This window comes from Exophiala viscosa (genome assembly GCF_022695815.1).
Source record: "Exophiala viscosa unplaced genomic scaffold EDD37scaffold_2, whole genome shotgun sequence".
NCBI lineage: Eukaryota > Fungi > Ascomycota > Eurotiomycetes > Chaetothyriales > Herpotrichiellaceae > Exophiala > Exophiala viscosa.
In genome coordinates, this window is record NW_026944354.1 from 722,254 (window position 1) to 744,360 (window position 22,107).

The 22,107-nt window shown below is 51.3% G+C and overlaps 8 protein-coding genes across 8 annotated transcripts; 5 read left to right on the forward strand and 3 right to left on the reverse strand.

Moving 5' to 3' along the window:
- Positions 1–239: 239 nt before the first annotated feature.
- On the forward strand, positions 240–1,612 carry EDD37DRAFT_229538 (metallo-beta-lactamase). The gene is made up of 3 exons (XM_062810520.1): positions 240–681; positions 739–1,306; positions 1,362–1,612. Exons 1-3 carry the CDS (start codon positions 578–580, stop codon positions 1,551–1,553), a joined length of 864 nt encoding a protein of 287 aa, XP_062672688.1. The 5' UTR covers positions 240–577; the 3' UTR covers positions 1,554–1,612.
- On the reverse strand, positions 1,514–4,101 carry EDD37DRAFT_229512 (fungal-specific transcription factor domain-containing protein). The gene has a single exon (XM_062810519.1). The coding sequence runs from the start codon at positions 3,724–3,726 to the stop codon at positions 1,672–1,674; it is 2,055 nt and encodes a 684-aa protein (XP_062672689.1). The 5' UTR covers positions 3,727–4,101; the 3' UTR covers positions 1,514–1,671.
- A 384-nt stretch (positions 4,102–4,485) lies between these two features.
- On the forward strand, positions 4,486–5,806 carry EDD37DRAFT_229493 (uncharacterized protein). Its single transcript, XM_062810516.1, has one exon. The coding sequence runs from the start codon at positions 4,642–4,644 to the stop codon at positions 5,764–5,766; it is 1,125 nt and encodes a 374-aa protein (XP_062672690.1). The 5' UTR covers positions 4,486–4,641; the 3' UTR covers positions 5,767–5,806.
- A 155-nt stretch (positions 5,807–5,961) lies between these two features.
- On the forward strand, positions 5,962–9,108 carry EDD37DRAFT_229624 (minichromosome maintenance protein 6). The gene is made up of 2 exons (XM_062810521.1): positions 5,962–8,759; positions 8,813–9,108. Exons 1-2 carry the CDS (start codon positions 6,024–6,026, stop codon positions 8,942–8,944), a joined length of 2,868 nt encoding a protein of 955 aa, XP_062672691.1. The 5' UTR covers positions 5,962–6,023; the 3' UTR covers positions 8,945–9,108.
- Positions 9,048–13,632, reverse strand: EDD37DRAFT_676538 (uncharacterized protein; the record flags this gene model as incomplete). Its single annotated transcript, XM_062819570.1, has 4 exons — positions 9,048–9,692; positions 9,752–12,739; positions 12,790–12,957; positions 13,005–13,632. 4 exons carry the CDS (start codon positions 13,630–13,632, stop codon positions 9,499–9,501), a joined length of 3,978 nt encoding a protein of 1,325 aa, XP_062672692.1. The 3' UTR covers positions 9,048–9,498.
- A 495-nt stretch (positions 13,633–14,127) lies between these two features.
- EDD37DRAFT_229719 (myosin heavy chain) lies at positions 14,128–18,582 on the forward strand. The gene has a single exon (XM_062810523.1). The coding sequence runs from the start codon at positions 14,296–14,298 to the stop codon at positions 18,382–18,384; it is 4,089 nt and encodes a 1,362-aa protein (XP_062672693.1). The 5' UTR covers positions 14,128–14,295; the 3' UTR covers positions 18,385–18,582.
- A 197-nt stretch (positions 18,583–18,779) lies between these two features.
- EDD37DRAFT_646504 (uncharacterized protein) lies at positions 18,780–20,251 on the reverse strand (the record flags this gene model as incomplete). Its single annotated transcript, XM_062817740.1, has 2 exons — positions 18,780–19,634; positions 19,688–20,251. The coding sequence occupies 2 exons, from the start codon at positions 20,249–20,251 to the stop codon at positions 18,780–18,782; spliced, it is 1,419 nt and encodes a 472-aa protein (XP_062672694.1).
- Positions 20,252–20,939: 688 nt separating this feature from the next.
- On the forward strand, positions 20,940–21,938 carry EDD37DRAFT_229694 (cytochrome c oxidase assembly protein PET191-domain-containing protein). The gene is made up of 4 exons (XM_062810522.1): positions 20,940–20,955; positions 21,012–21,237; positions 21,303–21,629; positions 21,692–21,938. The coding sequence occupies exons 2-4, from the start codon at positions 21,213–21,215 to the stop codon at positions 21,757–21,759; spliced, it is 420 nt and encodes a 139-aa protein (XP_062672695.1). The 5' UTR covers positions 20,940–20,955; positions 21,012–21,212; the 3' UTR covers positions 21,760–21,938.
- Positions 21,939–22,107: the final 169 nt, after the last annotated feature.

Here is a 22,107-nt window from a genome sequence, read left to right on the forward strand (position 1 = left end):
TAACTGTCACCGTAATCGCTTCCTTCCTATTGACCTTGTGAGAGCTCTTCCCTCCAGCAGAAAAATCATTTTTCTGGATGACGTGTCAGTAACTCTCGTTCTCAGTAGTGGGCATCAACAAGCACGCTGATTTCCGTGGTGCTATCAGCGGAACGGTTTTTAGATAAGCATCGTGGCTGCATGCAGGGTCTGTCCGCCGGCACGGGTGACACGCTGACAGCCTGGATCACCTATCCGCGACTTCGTGGTCTCGGGTACAGTATTATGATCCCTAGAAGCCAATGGGAAGTCTGAATGCATGCCCACTTGAGACACGAATACTTTTCATGTGGAATGGATCAGGCGTTACGAGATCGCTTGCTTGCAGACCCCAGGGATGTGCCGCTGGCAATAGCATGTATCCGGCACTCTAGCAGGTGCAACTTGATCCACAATGGATAAAGGTCTGATTGTTCAAGTCCGAAATGAGCCATGAATACTTTGCTGTGCGAGTACGCTCAACATTCTTCTTTGATGTCCCTGACCATTTCGTGCTCTTGGATGCGTCTCTGCAAGAGAGTACTACCTCATCTCAAGGATGGATCTCATGATCTGTGGCATGTGTGGTGCCCAGCACTCAACTAGGGCTATCAAATCATGCGTGGTTTGCGATGATCCTCGACAATACGTGCCACCGGACGGGTAAGTACCACAGCATGGATTTTGCGTATGAGATGTAAGAAGTAACGATCGGGACAGGCAAACCTGGACCACACTTCGTGAACTGCAACGTTCCGGCAAGTTCCAAAATGTGTTCAAACACGACAAGTACGACTCTGGATTGATAAGTATATATACGCAACCACAAGTCGCAATTGGTCAACGTGCCATTTTGTGTTGCACGGAGAAGGGAAACATATTGTGGGATTGTATCACATATATCGATGAAGAGACGATCAAAACCATCAAAGATCTCGGCGGCATCCATGCCATCGTCATATCCCATCCGCATTACTATTCAACCTCGTTGCACTGGGCGGAGGCTTTCGACTGCAAGGTTTACTTGTCGGCAGAAGACAAAGACTGGATCATGCGCACCGGCCCCGCCCATGTGCTGTGGGAAGGCAACGAGAAGGAATTTCTTGACGGCCAATTCAAGGCTGTCAAAGTCGGAGGACATTTTCCCGGCAGCTCAGTCCTGTTGTGGAAGGAAAGGAAGAAGCTGCTGGTGGCGGACAGTATCACTGTCATCCCCAGTGGAGTTTATCATGTGGATCGTCCGGCCGATACTGCGTCCTTCACTTTCATGTGGTCATATCCTAACATGGTGTGTAATTCTTCTTCCACTGAGTATGGGCCATCCCCTGACGTTGTGATGACAGATTCCACTACCGCCCGAAGAAGTGTATGGTATATGGAAGGCCGTTGCAGCACTCGATTTCGAAGATACCCATGGCGCATTTTGGAGCAGAGACACTCGTGGTCAAAGCAAAAAGAGGGTGCTCGATAGTGCCAAGATCTTCATCAGATTCATGGGGTACACGGAGCATGCCATCCACAAAGTGACGCTCTAGAGCGAGGCCAGCACCTGCGCCGGAATCAATTTGTCTGGCAGGAACGGCCCATCTTTTTCAGGACAAGGAGAAGCGGGCCCAAGAACACTCTCAGCCTGGCTGGAATGGTGGTGATCAGCTATGTTTCATCCATCACAAACCCAACATCTGCCCAGTCATCCGGGTAAGACATATCAGGAATGTCCCAATGAGCGGCGAAAGGATCATGATGACTAGAGGCTGCATCGCCAGTGTTAAGATGATCACACCCCGGTCCGGCGAACGAAGCGGCGGCTTCTGTAGCTTGAGCATGGAGTGGGCCAGGGAACAAGTCTTCCGAGAAGTCGGGTTGATGCCTTTCGTAGAACTGCTGAGCCTCCGGAGAGGAGTCATATACGAGAGCTTGAGCAAAGTCTGTCGTTACCTTCGCGAACCGTTGCATCGTAGGCGAGAACTCTTTGCACTCTTCCAGAATGTGCACGCATGTTTTGATTGACTGCATGATACCAGGATCATTCTTGAAACCCTCTTCCTCCACAAACCTGCCAATAGCAAGGATCATGCAAATGGACTCCACGTAATAGACATCCCACCACGTCTTGGAATTGAAGAGTCCAGCAGAAAATAGCTCGTTGAGGATAGACACAGCAGCTTTTGCGGATGTGATACATGTCTTGGCATGGGATGACAGCGTTGCCATATTGGACAGCCGGGTTACTGGCTTGGTGGTCAAGGAGACAAGGAAAGGTCGACACAGAAGCGTAATAGTGTAATGGTACTGAACGTGAAGGAGCAGAATTGCTCTCGAGTGAGTTCTCGGCGATTTTGACGTGGCCATGAGATGAGATGGCAGGTTTCCGTACCATCCGTCAAGGTCTACCAGAGTCTTGATTGCGAAGTCGACTTGTTCTTGAGGTAGCTCTTCCAGCCCGTATTGATGCTTGCAGATTGAGCCAAGCATTTTCATCAGTTCAGCTTGAGCCTCCACATATCCGAGAGGTATGGTGTCACTCATGTCAAGCATCCCCTCGGTTGGTCGTCCGACATTACATTCGTCGTCGTCAATGGCCGAGGTGCGACCTAGTGAGGAACATTCAATGCGTTCAAAGGCATGGAGTGTCCACCAAACGCGCTTGCGCAGCTCTCGCTCGAGGGGGCTGCATTTCGCATGGTTTCCGTTCCTGTGCAACCCGATGGCCACGGCCAGACGAATTGCCGCACCGACGATGTTCCAGGAAGCATTCCGGTTTCGCGTGATGTGTAAGTACCGACTGTAAAGCATGAGTGCTTGAACATGACTCAGGGTAGCCCCAGCAATGACCTCAGGTAAGAGGTCCTTGGCCTTGGAAAGGTAACGTTTCTTTAGCTCTTCTTTCATTCGGGTGGTGTCTGCCCGGTCTGAGCCGTCTGGGGCTACCTCCAAACCCAGGACGAAGACCATTGAGAGGGACATCAACCATGCCGGTTCTGTGTTAGGCTGCAAAGACCACATGCCTTCGTAGCTTTCCTGGAAAAGAGCTCTGTGGAAGATGGGAAAGTCACAGTGAACCTTTTCAAAGAATAAAATCACCAACATATCAGCGGCTTTTCGAGGGGGCAGATCTATGCTCTGCCCATTACTGTCGCAAAGCAACATCGATTGTCCCATTGTCTGGGCATTGTCACGATCTTGGGCAATGAAGGCACATTTTGCGTCCATAATCTCCCACAGTTTGACCAATAAAGTGTAGGATCCAATGGGTCCAATGTAACGAGGCAGACCCAGAGAGTCTTCGAACAAAGACTCTACTGATACTCCCTTGGTAGTTTCGCAGATGTTATGCACAATTCCGGTAGGCGAGAGCTCCTCGTTTAAGACTTGTGTCAAAGGTCGGGCAGTCCCCATAACTCCATGCATCGAAGAGCGCCTTGGTGATGGATTGCGATGAAATGCATCAACAGGATCGAGAGTGATGATCTGCCGGCTTCCGGAAAGTGCATTGAAATTCGGGTACATTCGTCGCTTCCTCGGCTTCGTGGTCGTACATGACTGTCCGATCTCGTTGCAAGCCCGGCAGGATTCTGCACCGGCAGGTCTCAAACACTTGCATTTCTTTCTCTTACAATAATCACAGCTCATCTCAGTTCGTTGTCGCTTCTCGGGCGGGACTCTCCGTTTCATGAGACGAAGCAAGGTTGCCGAGGGCGACTCCATGATTGATAGCCGGAGGGGCGCTGTGATGTATAGTGTCGACTCGAGATATGTCGTGATGCTTAAGATGGCAAAGTCATGTATGGACCAGTCCAGAGAACAGTAATTGTCTTATCCATGCAGGACAGCAACTGGCATTCCATCGAAAGTCTTTATCTCCCAAGAAGTCCGTCTCCAGTACGGCCATCACGCCTAGAGGCGCAGTGACCCACCTCGAGATAAGGTGAGTTGATATCAACTCTCGCTGCTATTTCCCCGCATGTTTACCATGGTCTCGCTGAACACCGAATATGCGTGCCTGATGCGGACGACGGCGCCGTGTGCAGTTATTCCTGGTTTTATGACTGAAGAACCTGTGCCATTTGCGGTAGTTACTAGAGTCAGATAATGTGCATATGAAGTGCGACCCATGCAGGAATGCTATGGGAGAGCCGGCACGGACGGCACGGGTGGATAGCCTCCCATTTCCGTCCCTGAAATCTGGATATTTTTCTGCACTATGAGCGACGCATGTACGGCTTTCGAAGCCGCTGATGTCGGTAAAAATTGTCCTTACAGGTGAGAGAGATGAGTACACGCAGAATACAAGTTTCTTCCGCGAATTCATTTCAAAAGGGTTGACTCGTCGACCCGTTGCGCTTGAAGCCAGCGCGCCATGGAGGCCAACATTTCCTAGAGCCTCATCATGTTAGTGATCGGATGTCAGTTATCCGGGGACGCTGGATACTCCTCCCGCACCCAATGCACCTACAGACTGCCCCTGGTGGACGGCCAATGGTCAACATACAAGTATGCTCCTACAATATTCTGATCATTAGCAGACTCTCGTACGTGCAGAGTCTTGTTGCACAACCACCTTTCAGGACGTCCTTTTGTTGGAGTTGCTCATAGTCCAAGCGTGAGCTATTTTGAGTGGTGATGCACTTCAAAATTGCCCTCGAGGAAGGGTTTGCGCTACCATCGTCCCTGGCGCAGAACAGTCCGATAGGATTCACTCCTGCCAATGCTTCTCCAGAAGAACACCTCAGCACAAATCTGCTTGACATCCATGGGCATCGTCTTCGTCAAATGGACGAGAATGGTGTTGAGCTAATGATCTTGTCACTCAACTCTGCCGGCTGTCAAGGTCTCTCCGATCAGACCGCTGCAGAAACGTTATCGTCGTCGGCCAATGACTATCTCGAGGACCAGGTTATGAAAAACCCGAAGCGTTTCGCTGCATTCGCCGCCTTGAGTATGCATGATCCGAAGCAGGCTGCCGATGAATTGACACGATGCATGACGAAGAAGAAGGGTTTCGTCGGTGCGTTGTTGAATGATTTCCAAAGCAGTGGTCCGAACGGTAATACGATGTTGTTCTATGATCACCCACGGTACGACGTTTTCTGGCAGGCTGCAGCTGATTTGCGGGCGCCAGTCTATATCCATCCAAGGACGCCGACGCCCCTGATCAATGAGCAAATGTGGAAGGATCGACCGTGGCTGAACTTGAGTGTTTTGGGATTCGCCAACCGTGTAAACATGCACTTGCTCGCCATTATCACTGCCGGTGTGCTCGACAGATTTCCTGATCTCAAGCTGGTCATCGGACACATGGGGGAACACATTCCATTCGAAATGTACCGCCTTGACCATAAGCTAGATCGTGCGAGGTTTCCAAACATGAAGATGAGGAAGGACAAATTGATCAGGGATTATTTCGGAGAGCAGGTCTTCATTACCACCAGTGGGCATTTCAGTACACCTGCCCTGGTATGTTCCATATCAGAGATCGGGTCAAAAAGCTGCATGTTCAGCATCGACTATCCCTTTGAAAGCATCCCGAATGCTTGTGTATGGTACGACGAGATACAGCTCAATCAGCATGATCTTGTGGATATTGGAAGGAACAACTGTTTGAGGCTTTTCCCCAAGTTGATGCAGGATCCGCATAATTTGAGCATCAAGAGCGCCTGGGATTGTGGCATTGGGGGTCTGAGGAACGGGGAGACCACATACGGGCTATTCAACAAGTCCTTCAACCATAGATTGATAAAGCAATGAATGTGTTTGCAAGGTTGGAACTCGTGGCGATAATGTGAGTACTGTGGTAGCTGCCCAAGAAGAACGCCAAGCCACTTGTAACCATTTAAAGTCAAGTAAGAATACGCGTAACGCGACCGATCGCGTAAAGTGGTTTTTGACGCGCCGCTCCTCTTGTCTCCATACAGGGGCTGCAGGTCATTATTCAGTCGATTAATCAACACCAAGTCCTATTTTGTCTGAGTGCCAGCACTTACCTCCGGACAAAATATCACACAATGGCAACTCTGGTAGACTCAATTCTCAACTCGGACCCTCTCGGTCCAACTCCATCCTCATCACGACGCCCGCAGAACGATGTCCCCTCCTCATCACGAGCCCGTCCTATCCCCTCTGAAAGCAACGGCATACCGTCTGAAGCAGACATCTTCCCGGACGATGAGATCGCCGCGGTCGCCCGTGGCAGAAATAGGAACCCTCTGGACCGTAATGTATCGCAGGTAGCCGACCGCGCAGGAGAGAGAGTGCAACAAGCCTTCGAAGATTTCCTCGAATCACACATTGAAGACCCTTCCTCGTCGGCTTTACCACCCTCGAGTGAACTGAAAACAGACAAGTACTACATAAACCAGATACATGGATTGCGCGAGTTCCAGCTTTCAACACTATATGTCGACTACCGCCATCTACTGTCATACAAAGAAGGCCCAATCCTGGCAGATGCGATTGCGAACCAGTATTACCGATTCTTGCCATTTCTGACCAAGGCTCTGCATAGTCTCCTGGCGAAACATGAGCCAATATACTTCAAAGACCATCGACAGATGACTAGCAATGCTTCACAGGCTGGCACGTCCATGGCCGGCAATGCGACCAGTGAGGGAAGCAGCCAGGGCGACAAGACTCTGAATCAGCAGACGGATAAACTTTTCACACTCGCCTTCTATAATCTGCCACTTGTGTCCAGAGTACGGCAGCTGAGAACAGATCAGATTGGAAAGCTGCTGTCCATTTCAGGCACAGTCACCAGAACATCTGAAGTGCGCCCAGAGCTGGCTTTGGGCACCTTCATTTGCGAAGCCTGCAATACCACAGTTCCAAACGTCGAGCAAACATTCAGATACACAGAGCCGAATGTATGTCCCAACCTGACCTGTGGCAACAAGGTCGCATGGCGATTGGACATCCAGAATAGCACTTTTGTGGACTGGCAGCGGTGTCGTATTCAGGAGAACAGCTCAGAAATCCCTACTGGAAGCATGCCGCGAACGATGGACGTCATCCTACGAGGAGAACAAGTCGAACGCACCAAGCCTGGTGAGAAATGCGTTTTTACCGGCACGTTGATCGTGGTGCCAGACGTTTCCCAGCTCGGTATCCCCGGCGTCCGACCAGAAGCATCTAAGGACAACAGAAATTTCCGTGGTGCTGATGCTGGGGGAGCTGGTGTGACCGGACTGAAATCTCTGGGAGTACGCGACCTCACATACCGCATGGCCTTCCTGGCCTGCTTCTCGTGCCCTGATACCACAACGCCTGGTCAGGCTGCCAACCAACTGAATGGTCAATCAACCAATATCCTTAACTCGCTGCACCAAACTGATCTGTTTGATCAATACGACAGTGGAGAACGAGCTCAAGAGGCTTATCTTGAGACCCTGACACATGAAGAGATCGAGGACCTGAAGTACATGGTCCACTCAGACAAGATTTACAGCAGGCTTGTTCAGAGTATCGCACCAACGGTATATGGTCACGAGATTATCAAGAAAGGTCTCCTACTGCAACTGCTTGGAGGCGTGTCCAAGAAGACGCCTGAAGGCATGGCCCTCAGAGGCGACATCAATATCTGTATTGTGGGAGATCCATCGACCTCGAAATCGCAGTTTCTCAAATACATTGCGTCCTTCCAGCCCCGTGCGGTCTACACGTCTGGCAAGGCGTCAAGTGCCGCCGGTCTGACAGCAGCTGTGGTCAAGGATGAAGAAACAGGAGAACATACCATCGAAGCCGGCGCTCTCATGTTGTCCGACTCTGGCACTTGCTGCATCGACGAGTTCGACAAGATGGATATCAGCGACCAAGTTGCCATTCACGAAGCCATGGAACAGCAAACGATTTCGATTGCAAAGGCCGGTATCCACGCCACGCTCAACGCCCGAACAAGTATCCTCGCAGCCGCCAATCCTATCGGAGGCCGGTACAATCGCAAAACCACGTTAAGAGCAAACATCAACATGTCGGCGCCCATCATGTCGCGTTTCGATTTGTTCTTTGTCGTTCTCGACGAATGCAACGAGAACATCGACCGCCACCTCGCGGAACACATCGTCAACCTGCACATGCTGAAGGATGACTTCGTGCAGCCCGAATTTTCGACAGAGCAGCTACAAAGATATATCCGCTTTGCCCGCACGTTCAAACCAAGATTCACACCCGAGGCGATGAATCTGCTCGTCCAGAAATACAAGGATCTCCGTGCGGCCGATTCGGGCGGTCTGGGACGAAACAGCTACCGCATCACCGTAAGACAATTGGAGTCACTGATCCGTCTGAGTGAAGCAATCGCCAAGGCGAACTGTGTCGAGGATATCACGGTACCCATGGTCCTCGAAGCATATGATCTACTTCGCCAGTCGATCATCACCGTCGAGAAGGACGATGTCGATGTCGAAGACGACGAAGAGGAGCCGGCGCAACCAAACGGAGAGGATCACGAGGACGGAGACAGTCCCATGGCCGAGGGCGAGAACCACAACGAACCAGAAACTCGTGCTGACGGTACACCGGCTCCAAACCGCGCCACCACAAAGATCACGTTCGAGAAGTACCACGAGATCCAGAACATGCTGGCCTCGCGGATTCGCGACGAGGAAGATCAGAATGGTGAAGGTCCCGAGCACGAGGAACTATTGCTGTGGTACCTTGAGCAGGTCGAGAGTTCTATCTCGAACGAGGACGAGCTCAATACTGAGCGGTCGTTGGCTAAGAAGGTCCTGAAAAGGATGGTCAAGGTATGTCTTTTGTTTTCGGTGGGATTGGATCTATGGCTAACTCTTAGCTGCAGGATAACGTGATCATCCCTATCCGTGGTGAAGGGCTCGTGGGAGATGACGAGCAGGATCAGGACGCTGCGGCGAATGCCACAAGACTTAGCTACGCGTTACATCCTAATTGCGGGATCTTTGACGACGAGTAGGCATTTGTATCTCTAGGTGTTTGGGGCGTGAGGTGCATGCTTTCCGAAGGATGCGCACGATGACTGAGAACGTTTATGTTCTGCACATGATCTTAACGAGACTTGAGGCTCAAGGTTCGGGCGTTGTGACTGGTCTTTTGGCTGTCAACGAGATTAGCTCGATGGAGTTTTCGGAGACCACAGTGTATAGGAATAATGTGATCAGAAGACATGTACAAGACAAGCCTGATCGAGCGAGAGTCGAAGTATCGAATTGGCTCATTCTTCATTCAGAAACTGTGCAATCCCTGGTGGATCGAAGCTTTCAATTACACAGCTCCACGCCTGGATGATGCTTGCATGCTTTTGCCGGCTTGTACCTGTGTGGCCCATCTCCTCAACCAATGTCCAGCGTCCTAAACACACATGTTGTACAACAAAAATACACACTCGGAAGCACACTCAGCCCTCATCAGTCCCAAGCAAGATCCAACTTCCTCCAAGCGATATTGAGACCCTGGTGACTGCGCTGCTGCGTTCTTCCCGTCCTGGAATTGAAAATCGAGACGTTCTTTTTACACAGTCTCTTCCCGCTCAGCAAAGAACTTTCTTCTGTAATTGGACAGCGCCCCAGCCACACTGTCGAAATCCTTTACGTCGTTGGAACGCAAGTCGGCAATAACATGTTTCAATCCCACAAGAAACTCGTCCCGCGTCGTCTTGTCTTTGATGTCACCTGCCGAACTCATTTGGACAAGAATTTTGTCATCTGTATTGAGTAATTAGTATCTATCGAAGGACATCTGGAGGAAGGAATAATGTGCATACCTGGGAGCCCGATTTGGCGGAAATGCTGCTCTTCACAAGTCGGATCCGAGCAACTTTCACCAGAGAGCTCAGTAGGGCAAAGCGGACGAGAAGGGTCAATGTTGTTGCTGTACGTCAACGACCGATAGCCAGACTTGACTGTGTTGTTGTAATCTTGGTGGAAACGAAACGTCTTGAATGCGGAGAGTGGCGTCTTGTACGGAACGAAGCGAGGGGCTGAGGTCGAAGTTCCGTCCAGGTAGGGCTTATCCTCGGAAGTGTCGCCGTTAGGTGCGCCTTGCGTCTTGACCAAGGTGTCTGCCTCTGTCAATTGAGGACCGGACTCAATGTCATCTTGTGGATTGTCAAGCGGCACTGTCGACACTGCTCCTCGAGCTTCAGCAGGCTCTTGCTGGACATCAGGGCTAGGTTGAGCCGATAGGTCCTCCACGTGTTCTGAAGGCTCATAGAAATCTTCCTCATCATTGTCCGTACCAGTGTTAGGAGTCGCATCGTGCGTGACAGGGGCTTCTTCCGGGTCATACTCGTCGGATTCTTCACCAGGTTGACCGTGAGACATGTGGGTCTCAGTCGGTTCGTAGTCTTGTTCCTGTTCGTCTTCAGAATCCGACATACTGGCACTACCATCGCTATCATCGTCCACATTCATCGGCGTATCATCCATGGATTGTTCCAATTCCGGATCGGAAACGACATCTTCGAGCTCCTCGATAGCTTCTTCAGGCTCTGGAGAGATCTCCATTTCGTCCGTCTGAAAAGTGTCCGCTCGCGGCAGCCCTCCATCAAGGAGGTCCTCTTCCACTTCTCCTTCGTCTTCTGGACTTGGTTCGTAGACATCTGGTACCGGCACCTGGTGTCCGGGTGGGGGCTGGCTGAGGTCAATCTCTCCTTCCTCGAAGCCCGGCATTTTGGCCTGTGGGTTTGAGTCATCGAGACCGTTAGGCCATTCTACACCCGTGAACACGGCTGATGTTGTTCTAGGCTCTTCAGGCAGCTCGGCCGGAATGTGCGATTCGTTATTCACGAACCCAGCAGTGTCAGATACTGTTTCCGGTATAGTAACAGTACCAGTCGCTCCTTGTGATGTAGATGCTTGAGCTTCTGCTAAACCCTCGAGCTTAATCTGCTGGAGCTCATCTGCATATTGCTTTTGGCCTGATTGACCTTCCTGCAATTGCCGCTCGAGTTGAGCTGTTTCTTCCGACAGGTCGTCTCTTGCCTTTATGGCCTGTTCCAACGCCGACTGGCATTCCAAGACTCGGGTCTCAGCTTCGTTGAGTTCTTGCCGTGCCGCTACTAGCCGAACCTCTATTTTGGACACCTCGAAATTCAGATCCGGCAGCCCGTCCTGCAGAACCTGCTGTCGCTGTGAACGTTGTCTCAGGAGGTCTGCCTTCAAGGCAGCCGTGCGCTCTGCAAGTTGCGCGGGCGTGAGCTTGGCAATTGTCCGAGCAACGGATTGTTTGGATGGAACAGCTGGGATACCGGAAGCCGAAGGCTGAGGTACAGGCGAACTGCTCAGCGGTTGTTCTCTCCTTGTCATTACCGGCGTAGGAGGATTCGAGGAAGCGGGTGAGTCAATTTGACTTCGACGTTTCAGCTTGTTGCGCTGTTCCAGTTCAGCGATTTTCCGCCGCATTGCCTCAATCTCCGTCTGTTTGGCACGGTATAACTCTTCCTTTCCAGCTTCATTGACCAGATTATTCTGAGCCGTGGTAAGCGCATCTGGCTTTGATATCTGGGCCTCGCTACCTGCCAAAGTCTCATAACCCTGAGGCCGTGATTCCATACCTGCAGCCGAGTCACTCTCGGCTCCTTCAATGATCTCTCCTTCTGAATGTTCGTCAGAATCAACTTCGAGACCTTCCGTAGCAATTTCCACATGAGTGCTCTTCGCCTGAGGTTCGGTGCTAGCCAGTGCTGGATCGAAAGACATTGGTCGCTTCTGAGGTACTGACAAGGCTGGTGAAGCAGGAGCTTGGGTAGACAAACTCGACTCGATTTGAACCTGCTCTTTCTCCGGCGCATCGACCATCTCGCTATCTTCCAATGCGTCTGCTTCATCCATACTAGCAAGTTCTGACGGTGTCATGAACAGTCCTGGTATCATGGATGTTATTGCAGATGTAGGGAGACGGCCCTGGATTTGAGAGGCTGACCCAAATATGGGTTTCGCAGGAGTAGCTGCTACTGCACTGTCTGGAACCAGGCCTGAGGCCATCTGCGTCTGAGACAATTGCTTCTGAGCCTTGGCTTCTGATTCACGCTTCAGTTGTTCCATCTTCGCTTTTATAACATCAGGCTGAGCCTTAGCAGTCGTGGTACTCTGAAGCCGCTGTCCCACATCTCTCTCTGCGTGCAATGGCGATTGGGGAGCCGATGTAGGCGTATGGACAGTTCGCACGGCTGACGCACCTGAGAGAGCGCCCTCCGTTTGGGTTGATGAGCCTGAAGCTGGCGTGGTCGGAGTTGGACGACCTGCCTTCGCAGCCAGCAATTGGGCAATGCGATCCTTTCTTTCGAGGTTAAGACTTGGCGCATGCGGTTGCTTCGCCATCTCCAATGATGCTTGTGACGGTGTGATTCCATCCGGATGTGGTTGACCCAGAGCGACATCACCTGAAGCGGCACCCGCCAACAGGTTACTAGCCTCGGGTTTACCAGACACCATTAGCATCGCATCCACGTTTTCGACTCCTTGCTCAGGATCAACATCTGCCTTGATGCCGAGTTCACCATAGAGCTCCTTTAGTACTTGAGCGTCCACACCCTCCTTGACAAGGTCTGCGTATAGGATTCTGTGAGGCACGAGGGACAGGAGAGCCCCTTTTGCTAGTTGTCGAAGTTCTGTGGGTGACTTGTTGTCATACGTACGTTCGAAGGTCTTGGACGGCATGGTTTTTGGCTTCTCATTTGACTTATCCTTTGCTGGGCCGAAGCCACCAGAGGGTCTATCGCCTACTGTTGCAGGTCGAGTTGGGTCATATGCTGTGCTGTAGTCAGCAAGGGCGGCTATGGTACTTCCTTGCCAGACTTACGAGACACGCTACCAGCTTGTTGTGAAGGCTGTTCAACGGCTTCGTTACCTCTTGTAAAGGAATATGAGTTTCCCATGTTGTAGTCATTCACTTGTGAAGCTTGTTGTTGGGCGGTAGCAAAAAGCAATTCGAGATCGGACCGTGAACCAAAGGACGGCAGTGCTTCTTCTGTGACAGGGTGAGCAAAGATGATGTTAAAAGGATTGCCAACGTACCTTTGCCTGTGTCGGCCTTGCTTGGTTGACCGCGCGCAGGTTGTGTCTTTCCACCTTGATTTACGTTATATGAAGCATAATTGTGGGAGGGGCGCTCATGCAGAGCGTATTGACTCCTGGTGTCTCTTTCTGGCTGGGGGACAACAGCCGGTTCTTGAAAGTTCTGCCTTAACTTTTCGTTTGCAATGAATGCAGAAGCACCCGCAAGAGGAGCAGGAGCAGAGGCGGTTTGCGGACGATACGGCGATGAGACAAAGGTGTTTTCCGGGGTAGACAACTGCGAGAAACCGGCGACATTAGGCAGAGGCACCGGAGGAAATGAGGGCGGTGGAGGAGGCGGTAGACCTGCGTTCGCGAATTGTTTGAAAAAGTCCGGCCCGAGTGTAGCTGGCGGAGGAGGAAAAGGTGGGAACGGGGAACGAATCTGAGGATTTGTATCGTATCTGGGAGCACTCGCTGTTGGGGACGATTGGTAGGATGGAGGCTGTGGAGGTTGCTGGTTTAATCCTGGAGGCGTATGAATTGCCTGCTGCTGCAGTCCATTAGGTGGAAAAGGATAGTGAGGTTGTTGCGGTGCGTATGAAGGTGTGCCCGCGTAAAACGGGTTAGAAGAAAACGGGTGCGCCATTTTGCAAAGCCTGTGAATGGGACAAGGACTTATCAGTGAGGCACGCTCATCAGCCGGTCATAAGGCACTGAGTTAGTTGCGCCGCACAAAGACATCGTTCAGATCGGAACTGGGGCGCGCAGTCTGATTCTGGACGCGCAGGACGAAGACAGGCCTCCCCTTACTGCTGATTCGCGTCCCTTCAAAACCCTTGAGGAAGAGATGCAAGGTCCTGCCTACTTCGTTCTAACGTAGGATATCGACAAGATCCTCGCGACAGTGAGTGGACATGAGGTGGTTGAGTGGGAATTGTCCAGACAGGTCCTGGTGAAGAAGATCAAGAGACCTCGATGAAAATGCATATCACATGACCTAGACTGTCCGGTGGTCTATATCGACCCTCCTTCACACTTTCCGGTCGACTGTAGCGACCTCAACCTGCCGCAGATCTCGTGACACCGTGAATTGGCTCATTAGCGCGTAGAATTGAATTTTGGGAGCCGGGCAACCGAAAACAAACACTGCATCACAATCGTCATTTGCACCAAGAGTCCAAGAGCCTCTCCATCCATGCACTGTCCCAATCTTCGAACCACCTTGTTGGACAAAGGTCGTGCATTGACTCTCCATCTTCTGTTTTGACACCTTCGAATGTAATAATAGCCTTCGTTATCTGGCGGCATCATGCTGCTCCATGATCGCAGTCCCGATACTTCTCCATTCAATGGACCTTCTCAACGACACCATTCCTTCAGCAGATCGTACAATTCCGACATGTCGTTAGCAACGCCGATATCACCTTCCAACTTCCCGAAGTCTTTGTTGTTTGCCTCACCAAGTTCTGCGCCTCCTTCCAGACACGAGCGCCAACAGTCGTACTCACCGTCAACGTCCTTTTCCTCCATACCAAATCATGTACGAACACAGTCACTTCAGCGACAGTCAAGTACTTCAAGTACATTTGCGCCCAAGTTCATCAAGTCGGAAGAGATGCGCAAGAGTGAGGACAGAATTTCGGCCATTGAAGGGGAGAATGACTTTTCAGGCAAGAGATATGTTTGGGTTAAGGATCCAGAAAAGGCCTTTGTTCGGGGTTGGATAGTAGAAGACGTCTCGGCAAACAAAGTGTTAGTCCAATTCGAGGATGGTTCACAGATTGAAACCGACGTCGACGAGGTGGATAAGGTCAACCCAGCCAAGTTTGACAAGGCCGATGACATGGCAGAACTGACGCACCTTAATGAGGCTTCAGTCATTCACAACCTCCAAACACGTTACCAGGCCGACTTGATCTACACGTATTCCGGTCTGTTCTTGGTCACCATCAATCCTTACTGTCCGCTACCGATTTATGGCAACGACTACATAAGAATGTACAAAGGACAAGCACGTGAGGACACAAGACCACACATATTCGCCGTGTCTGATGCTGCTTTCAGACGACTAGTGGAAGAAGGGGAAAACCAGAGCATCCTAGTAACAGGAGAGTCTGGCGCGGGCAAAACAGAAAACACGAAAAAGGTCATCCAATATCTTGCCGCCGTGGCAACCTCTGATCTCGACACTCCAATAACAGGACGGACTCCTGGTAAGCATTTGTCAAACCTCTCACAACAGATCCTTCGAGCGAATCCTATTCTCGAATCCTTCGGTAATGCTCAAACCGTCCGAAACAACAACTCGTCCAGGTTTGGCAAATTTATTCGAATCCAGTTTACCAGATCCGGCCAAATTGCGGGAGCCTTTATTGACTGGTACCTGCTCGAAAAGTCACGCGTCGTCAGAGTCAGTCAACAAGAGCGAAGCTACCACATCTTCTACCAACTTCTAGCTGGAGCAGACCAGCGGATGAGAGACTCGTTACTGATCTCTGGGATGGACGTGGAAAACTTTGCATACATAAGAGCTGGAAATGATACAATCAGTGGTGTTTCCGATCGTGATGAATGGAACACTTTGATTGAAGCATTCCACATTATGAACTTTTCGGAGAAAGAGCAGCTGGCTGTCTTCCGGACGATCGCCGCAATACTACATCTTGGAAATGTCGCGGTTCGGCAAGAAAGCAGGGCGGGAGACCAGGCTTCACTGACTCCGGAAGCTCGTGCATCAGTGGACAAGGCATGTCAACTCTTGGGCGTGCAGACAGACCCATTCATCAAAGGACTTCTTCACCCCAAGGTCAAAGCAGGGCGCGAATGGGTTGAGAAGGTGCAGACTCCAGAACAAGTCCGACTGGCACTAGACGCTCTTTCCAAAGGCATCTATGAGCGAGGATTTGGAGATCTCGTGAACAAAATCAACACACAACTCGACCGTGGAGGTGTCAGTAGCGATGACAGTCACTTTATCGGAGTACTCGATATTGCCGGCTTTGAAATCTTTGAAACGAACAGCTTTGAACAACTCTGCATCAACTACACCAACGAGAAGTTGCAACAGTTTTTCAACCACTACATGTTTGTGCTGGAACAAGAAGAATATGCTCGGGAACAGATCGAGTGGCAGTTTATTGACTTTGGAAAAGATCTGCAACCTACTATCGACCTGATCGAGCTACCGAATCCAATAGGTATCTTCTCATGCTTGGATGAGGACTCGGTCATGCCAAAGGCGACCGACAAATCATTCACAGACAAGCTGCACTCGCTATGGGAGAAGAAGACTCCGAAATACTCGCCAGCACGAACAAGACAAGGTTTCCTGTTGACACACTATGCGGCAGAAGTCGAATATTCCACCGAAGGCTGGCTCGAGAAGAACAAAGATCCTCTGAACGACAACCTCACCCGCTTACTTGCTGCCTCTAAAGACGTCCACATCGCGAACCTTTTCAGTGACTGTGTAGAGGAAGTGGAAGAGCCATATAGCCCTCGCAGCCGTGTCAAGAAGGGGTTGTTCAGAACCGTGGCTCAACGACACAAAGAGCAACTGAGCAGTTTGATGAGACAACTACACTCGACACAGCCGCACTTTGTTCGTTGCATCTTGCCTAACCACAAGAAGAAGCCCAAGCAGTTCAACGCACCTCTGGTACTGGATCAACTACGTTGCAACGGTGTGTTGGAAGGCATTCGTATAGCACGTACAGGCTTTCCCAACCGTCTTACGTTTGCTGAGTTCAGATCAAGATATGAGGTATTGTGCGAAAACATGCCAAAAGGCTATCTCGGCGGTCAAGAAGCTGCTAAGATCATGCTTGATCGATTGAAGATGGACAGGGCTAATTATCGTGTCGGTATCACAAAGGTGTTTTTCAGAGCAGGTGTACTGGCCGACTTGGAAGAACAGAGAGATGGTCTAATTCGCGAAATCATGTCAAAGTTCCAGTCTGTTGCCCGAGGCTTCATGCAGCGACGCGTGGCCTTCAAGCAACTGTACCGGGCGGAAGCGACCAGAGTCATTCAACGAAACCTCAATGTCTACCTCGATCTGCAGTCAAACCCATGGTGGCGACTGTTCGTACGCATGAAACCTCTGCTGGGAGCAACGCGGACCAACAATGAGGTCAAGAGGCGGGATGAGAGGATCGAACAATTGAACGATAAGATGAAGCAAGAGGCGAATGAGCGTCACCGACTGGAAGATGAGCGACGGCGAGCTGAGCTTGATGCTCAACGCATCCAGCAGACTTTGGAATCCGAGCGAGCATTGGCCCTTGACAAAGAAGAAATCTTCAAGAGGTTGCAATATCGTGAAAGTGAACTGACCGAGAAGCTATCTGAAGCCATCACCGAGCAAGAAACACTTGAAGATCAGCTTGATGCAGCACTGGACTCCAAGAAGAAGACCGACGAGGAATTGACTACTCGACGCGAACAGGTGCTCCAGGCCGGACAAATCATAACACGATTGGAAGCGGAGAAGAAAGAGCTTCAGCGACAAGTCGAGAATCTGGAAGGCGAGCTGGAAAATGTTGAGAAGACGCATTCCCGCAACGACGATAGGCTGGAAAACATTAGCCAGGAGCTCCGCAATCTCAAGAACCAGCTAGGCGCGAAGGACAGAAAGATATCTGAGCTTGAGACGAGTCTTCTGCACGCCGAACGGGAAAAGAGTCAACTGGGTGCGAAGGATAGGAAGATATCCGAGCTCGAATTGAGTCTACAACAAATTCAACATGCCGAACGGGATAGGGAAACCAAAGCTGCGAACTTGGAGCAAGAGCTGCGGTCCCTGAGGAGTCAAGTGTCACAACGAGAGAGAACGACAGAAGACCTGGAGAAGAAGTTACAGAGAGCCGAATCACTTCGCGTGGAGGACAACAAGCGAAAGACCGAGGACTACGAATCCCAGATCCGCGCTTTGAGGAGTGAACTGAGTGGAAAGGACCGTAAGATGCAAGATCTGGAAAGCACCTTGTCCAAGATCGACAAGGGCGCCGAAACCAAACTGGCCAACTCACTTGATCAACTGGCAAATGCGAAGAAATTACTGCGAGAAGTGCAAGGTCAGAACGACGAACTTCGTCAGCAAGTCACTTCCATGTCGACGGCGTCCTCGAAACATGAAGAAGCGCTGCGTCGCAAAGAAGACGAACTGTCCGCTTTGTTGGCTGACATGCAAAAGCATGAGCGAGAGATGTCGGCTATGCAGAAGGAGATTGACGGTCTTTCTGGACGCCATGATAATATGCAGGCTAAGCACCGCGAATTGCAGGGTGATGTGGAAAGCATGAGGGCGCAAAAGGCCAAGATGGAGAGAGAAGCGGCGGAAGTGATGCGGCATTTTGAGCAGCGGGTCATGCCTTTCTTCAAGCAGAATTTCTCGTGAGTTTTGAGCAGTCGGGGTCTGTGTCTGTGTGTGTATATGCCTATCAGGGTCATGATGAGAAGAATAGCGATTGGATTTGCAAAGTCCTTTTGAGCGAATTGTTGGAGTCGGACCGCGTTGTTGCTTGGGGCGGTTGTACGTATTAATGCATCCTCAGGTCAGGTTTAGGGTTGGGTGTGAGTACAGTTACCAATGGAGTATATAGGAGTCGTTGCATGGGCGTTTGCCGCCTACGCATTTGTGGGCGTATCAATTGTTGGTGTTTGAACAACTTCCTCGGTCATTGAGAGTTGTTGTCTTGATGCATACCTGGTGACTACCTGCCTCATTGTCTGGCGAAGTAGAGGTGTGGGTGGTCGGCACCTGGATGGGAGAAATAAGAATATTTAATCGTGCTACGTTAACGGCCTTCCAACCCCTCTGGCGGACAATTGCGTCCAGAACAAACTCTCCGGTAAGACCGTCCGGTCTGTCGAGAAAAAACTACCGTTCCCACCGATCGAGTTCGTCCCAATGCATCCAGCACACCAGTTCACTCCCATAGGAGGCGATTCGACGAGAATATCCTGCCCAACTACATTCCAAGCGACGCCAGCATTGATCGTCCAGCCCTGACCAGTCCCCAGGGTCCCGCGATTATATAGTTTCAGCGAAGTTCGCGAGTTCTCGACCAAGAAACCGTGCGCCCAGCGTTGATGCGGAGCGATGAAGTTGGAGGGAACCTCAGTATAGTGGTTCAGCACGGCGTTGGGACCGGGGACCAAAGAGCCTGTGACGACGGGAAAAGCGCGGGCTCCCGGCGTGCCGTATGATGAGCAATTGCTGACCAGCACCTGCGTGCCTTCAATGACGATGTCTTCGGGTAGGCCGGAGGCCACGTTCGAGTCCTGGTCGCGGATCATCGAGACTCTGTCGATCGTTATACGTGCGGCATTACTGTGTATGGTGACGAAAAAGTTGAAACCAGTCAGGTTCAAGTTGCGAATCCAGCTGTCGGTTGTCCATGATCTTACTGCTACGGCGTTGGCGGTACAAGTAGTATCGCTTAGAACCCTTCCTGAACAGCTGGGATTCAGGGTGATGGCTAAATTCTCTATTCCTGATTCGGAAGAGGCGCTTGGAGGCGTGTACGTGGCCACCACTCCTCGCATGTACTGCGAGTCAACGGTGTCTGTGAGTGGTATATCGATGGTTATGCTGTTACCGACGATCGCCATGATGGTCCGAGGCTGTCGGACCAACTTTCCAGCCTGAGAAGCTAATGTCAGTCGACGAATTTCTTGAAGCAGAGGGCCAAACGCACTGCAATCCATGTCTGTTTCTTGCCATCTCGCACTAGGTCGTCCATGCCCGTCGCTGTAACCCAAGAATCTGTCACGGCTCTCTGAACCATGACGCTTTGTCCGACACTCAGCTTCGAGGCATCGGCGACACCGAACGTTGAAGCACCGATTGGGACATAAGAATCCGTTATATTGGTGAGAGGAGTCACGCGAGGGGTTGCCACCTGCCCACCCAACGTTATAAGGTCGACGGCCGCAGACTTGGCGAGGAGGAATGTCTGGCTTGGCCCAGAGCCACGAAGAACTGTGCCTATGGGAATCGTGATGTTGGAGTCGAGCTCATACTTTCCTTCTGTTAGAAGGAGAGCACCACCTCCAGCATCGGAGAGACTGTCGAGGGCTGCCTGAATGCGTGCTGTCTGATCGCCAGAAGTTGGGGACATTGTTGAACTTGGTGGGCTGTTGATGCTGGGAAGGTCAATGTTGGACGAATGATATCCAGCAAAGCTGAAATCGGGTAGGCGGTCGCCTCTGGGACTGGTGATACTGCTGTGATGCACGTTCACTGCGACGACAATAGACATGGCGTTGCTGAGAGTTATTGTCGCGAGTGTCCACTTCATAGTCGCTGAATGAAGAGTCAGACACGTCCGAACGATCGACTGCGGCGAGCCATCTCGTGGACCAGATGGCTGTCCTAATCGCGTCGCGCAGTCTCGCGTTGCTTCACAGATTCAACGTGAGATCGTGACACTGGACTCGGGCCATTCGGGTGATTCTGGCACAACTCTAACCACCAAGCAGTGGCATTGTGGAGCCATACCCGCGCCACGTCAAGTTCGTGTCAGGTTTCTGGAGAGCCTGGAACTCGGATACCGAGCCCTGGTTTACTGTGCAGGTGGTCCTCTCTGGTGGTTCCACGATACAGACAATCATAAGGAAACAGGAAAAGAGTGCAACTTTGGCAACTCTCCCTTGGGCCCGATAGAGATATGTCATATCCACGATCTCACCGGACGGAACAAGAGCAGAACTGCATACAATGGGACAGATATGAAGTCCTCTTATCTCGACGGTCAAAACTTACCGTTCCTTTGATCCATGCGACGTAGTCATAATCGCGAAGGACATGGTGTTCGTGTACATCAGAGAGGTATGAGAGAATAGTAGGAAAGGGACCACTGGCTGAGCCTGACCGTGTTCAGTAGAGACTCGATCAACGTGCGGCCCCCGGGCCATGAAAACTTGCAGGAACTACCCGTTCAGGAAGTCACGTATGCCTCTTCAGGTAATTATCGTTTTCGAGGTGTTGGAGATTTGTTCTTACTCTGTACGGCAGCTTAGCCGGCATCACTCCACCATCGCCGCAACCACCATATACCAGACCTTACACTTCTATACTGTGCGGCCACTCGAGTTCAAAAGGTGAGCACTGAAGTGATACTCTACTCCAGCATTCGTCAACTCGATCGTAAGCCTTGCCGACAATCTTAGGTGGGCGCTGTGAGGCTTGGCACCTTGGGCGTTAGAAGCAAGTCGCCCGCAATGCCGTCCTCCTGCAAAGACATCCGTAAGTGTATCCTCCACCAGAATCACAAGCCATGCCATTCCCTCTGGTCCGCTAACGTCTCACAGGCGCCGCCCTGGCAGCCTGCCTCCAGAACAGCGACTGCATAATGATCGACCGCCACACACCCGTCGAATGTCTAGCAAGTCCACATCTCGAGAACCTCCCCGAACAATGCCAGCAACTCAAACGCGGGTTCCGCGACTGTAAGCGCGGCATGGTCGACATGCGCAAACGGTTCCGGGGAAACGCACCCATCAGTTCGAGTCTGGAACTAGAAGGCGGAGGAGGCAATAAAGTGCCGCAGTTATATGGAGGAAAGCCGGCGTTTGATATCGCGGAGACGATGAAGAAAGAGCAACGAGGAGAGGTAGAGGGGCTGGGCTTCGATGAGAGTAAGACTAGGGGGCTGTGATCTTCGCCAGACTAAGTTTGACGAGGATAACGGGACAAAAAGTACTCGCGGGATATACCTACGACTTGCGCTCAAGGTGCTGCGAGGCTTACAAATGCTGTTACCAATAGTCGGATTCCCTGTCGATCTGGGCTTGGATTGGTCGTCAGGGCAGCACGCTGTTGAGGCGAGAAGGGAACACGATCTCCGGCACACTCGTGTCAGCCTTGGGCTCTCTTCAATGATGGTACCACCCAGGTCATGGCCGCCTCGAACTCAAACAAGTTTTCTGATCTGCAGAGCTTGCGCTATGTGCTCATTGCATCGGCACGACTGGGTGCGAACGCGCAGAAGCTATGACGGTCCTTGCTGGAAGACAAAGGACTTGAAGTTGGTCGAAGCCATGTGAGCGGCAAACAGCTACCGACATTGACCGCGGAAGAAGTGGTTGTCTCAGACGCGAATATCGTGGGAAATGG

Coding starts and splice junctions, on each gene's coding strand:
- EDD37DRAFT_229538 (XM_062810520.1), top strand. CDS start 578: ATGGATCTCATGATCTGTGGCATGTGTGGTGCCCAGCACTCAACTAGG. Junction 682..738: donor CAATACGTGCCACCGGACGG/GTAAGTACCACA, acceptor CGATCGGGACAG/GCAAACCTGGACCACACTTC. Junction 1,307..1,361: donor TGTGGTCATATCCTAACATG/GTGTGTAATTCT, acceptor TTGTGATGACAG/ATTCCACTACCGCCCGAAGA.
- EDD37DRAFT_229512 (XM_062810519.1), bottom strand. CDS start 3,726: ATGGAGTCGCCCTCGGCAACCTTGCTTCGTCTCATGAAACGGAGAGTC.
- EDD37DRAFT_229493 (XM_062810516.1), top strand. CDS start 4,642: ATGCACTTCAAAATTGCCCTCGAGGAAGGGTTTGCGCTACCATCGTCC.
- EDD37DRAFT_229624 (XM_062810521.1), top strand. CDS start 6,024: ATGGCAACTCTGGTAGACTCAATTCTCAACTCGGACCCTCTCGGTCCA. Junction 8,760..8,812: donor TCCTGAAAAGGATGGTCAAG/GTATGTCTTTTG, acceptor TCTTAGCTGCAG/GATAACGTGATCATCCCTAT.
- EDD37DRAFT_229719 (XM_062810523.1), top strand. CDS start 14,296: ATGCTGCTCCATGATCGCAGTCCCGATACTTCTCCATTCAATGGACCT.
- EDD37DRAFT_229694 (XM_062810522.1), top strand. CDS start 21,213: ATGCCGTCCTCCTGCAAAGACATCC. Junction 21,238..21,302: donor GTCCTCCTGCAAAGACATCC/GTAAGTGTATCC, acceptor AACGTCTCACAG/GCGCCGCCCTGGCAGCCTGC. Junction 21,630..21,691: donor GGGGCTGGGCTTCGATGAGA/GTAAGACTAGGG, acceptor CGGGACAAAAAG/TACTCGCGGGATATACCTAC.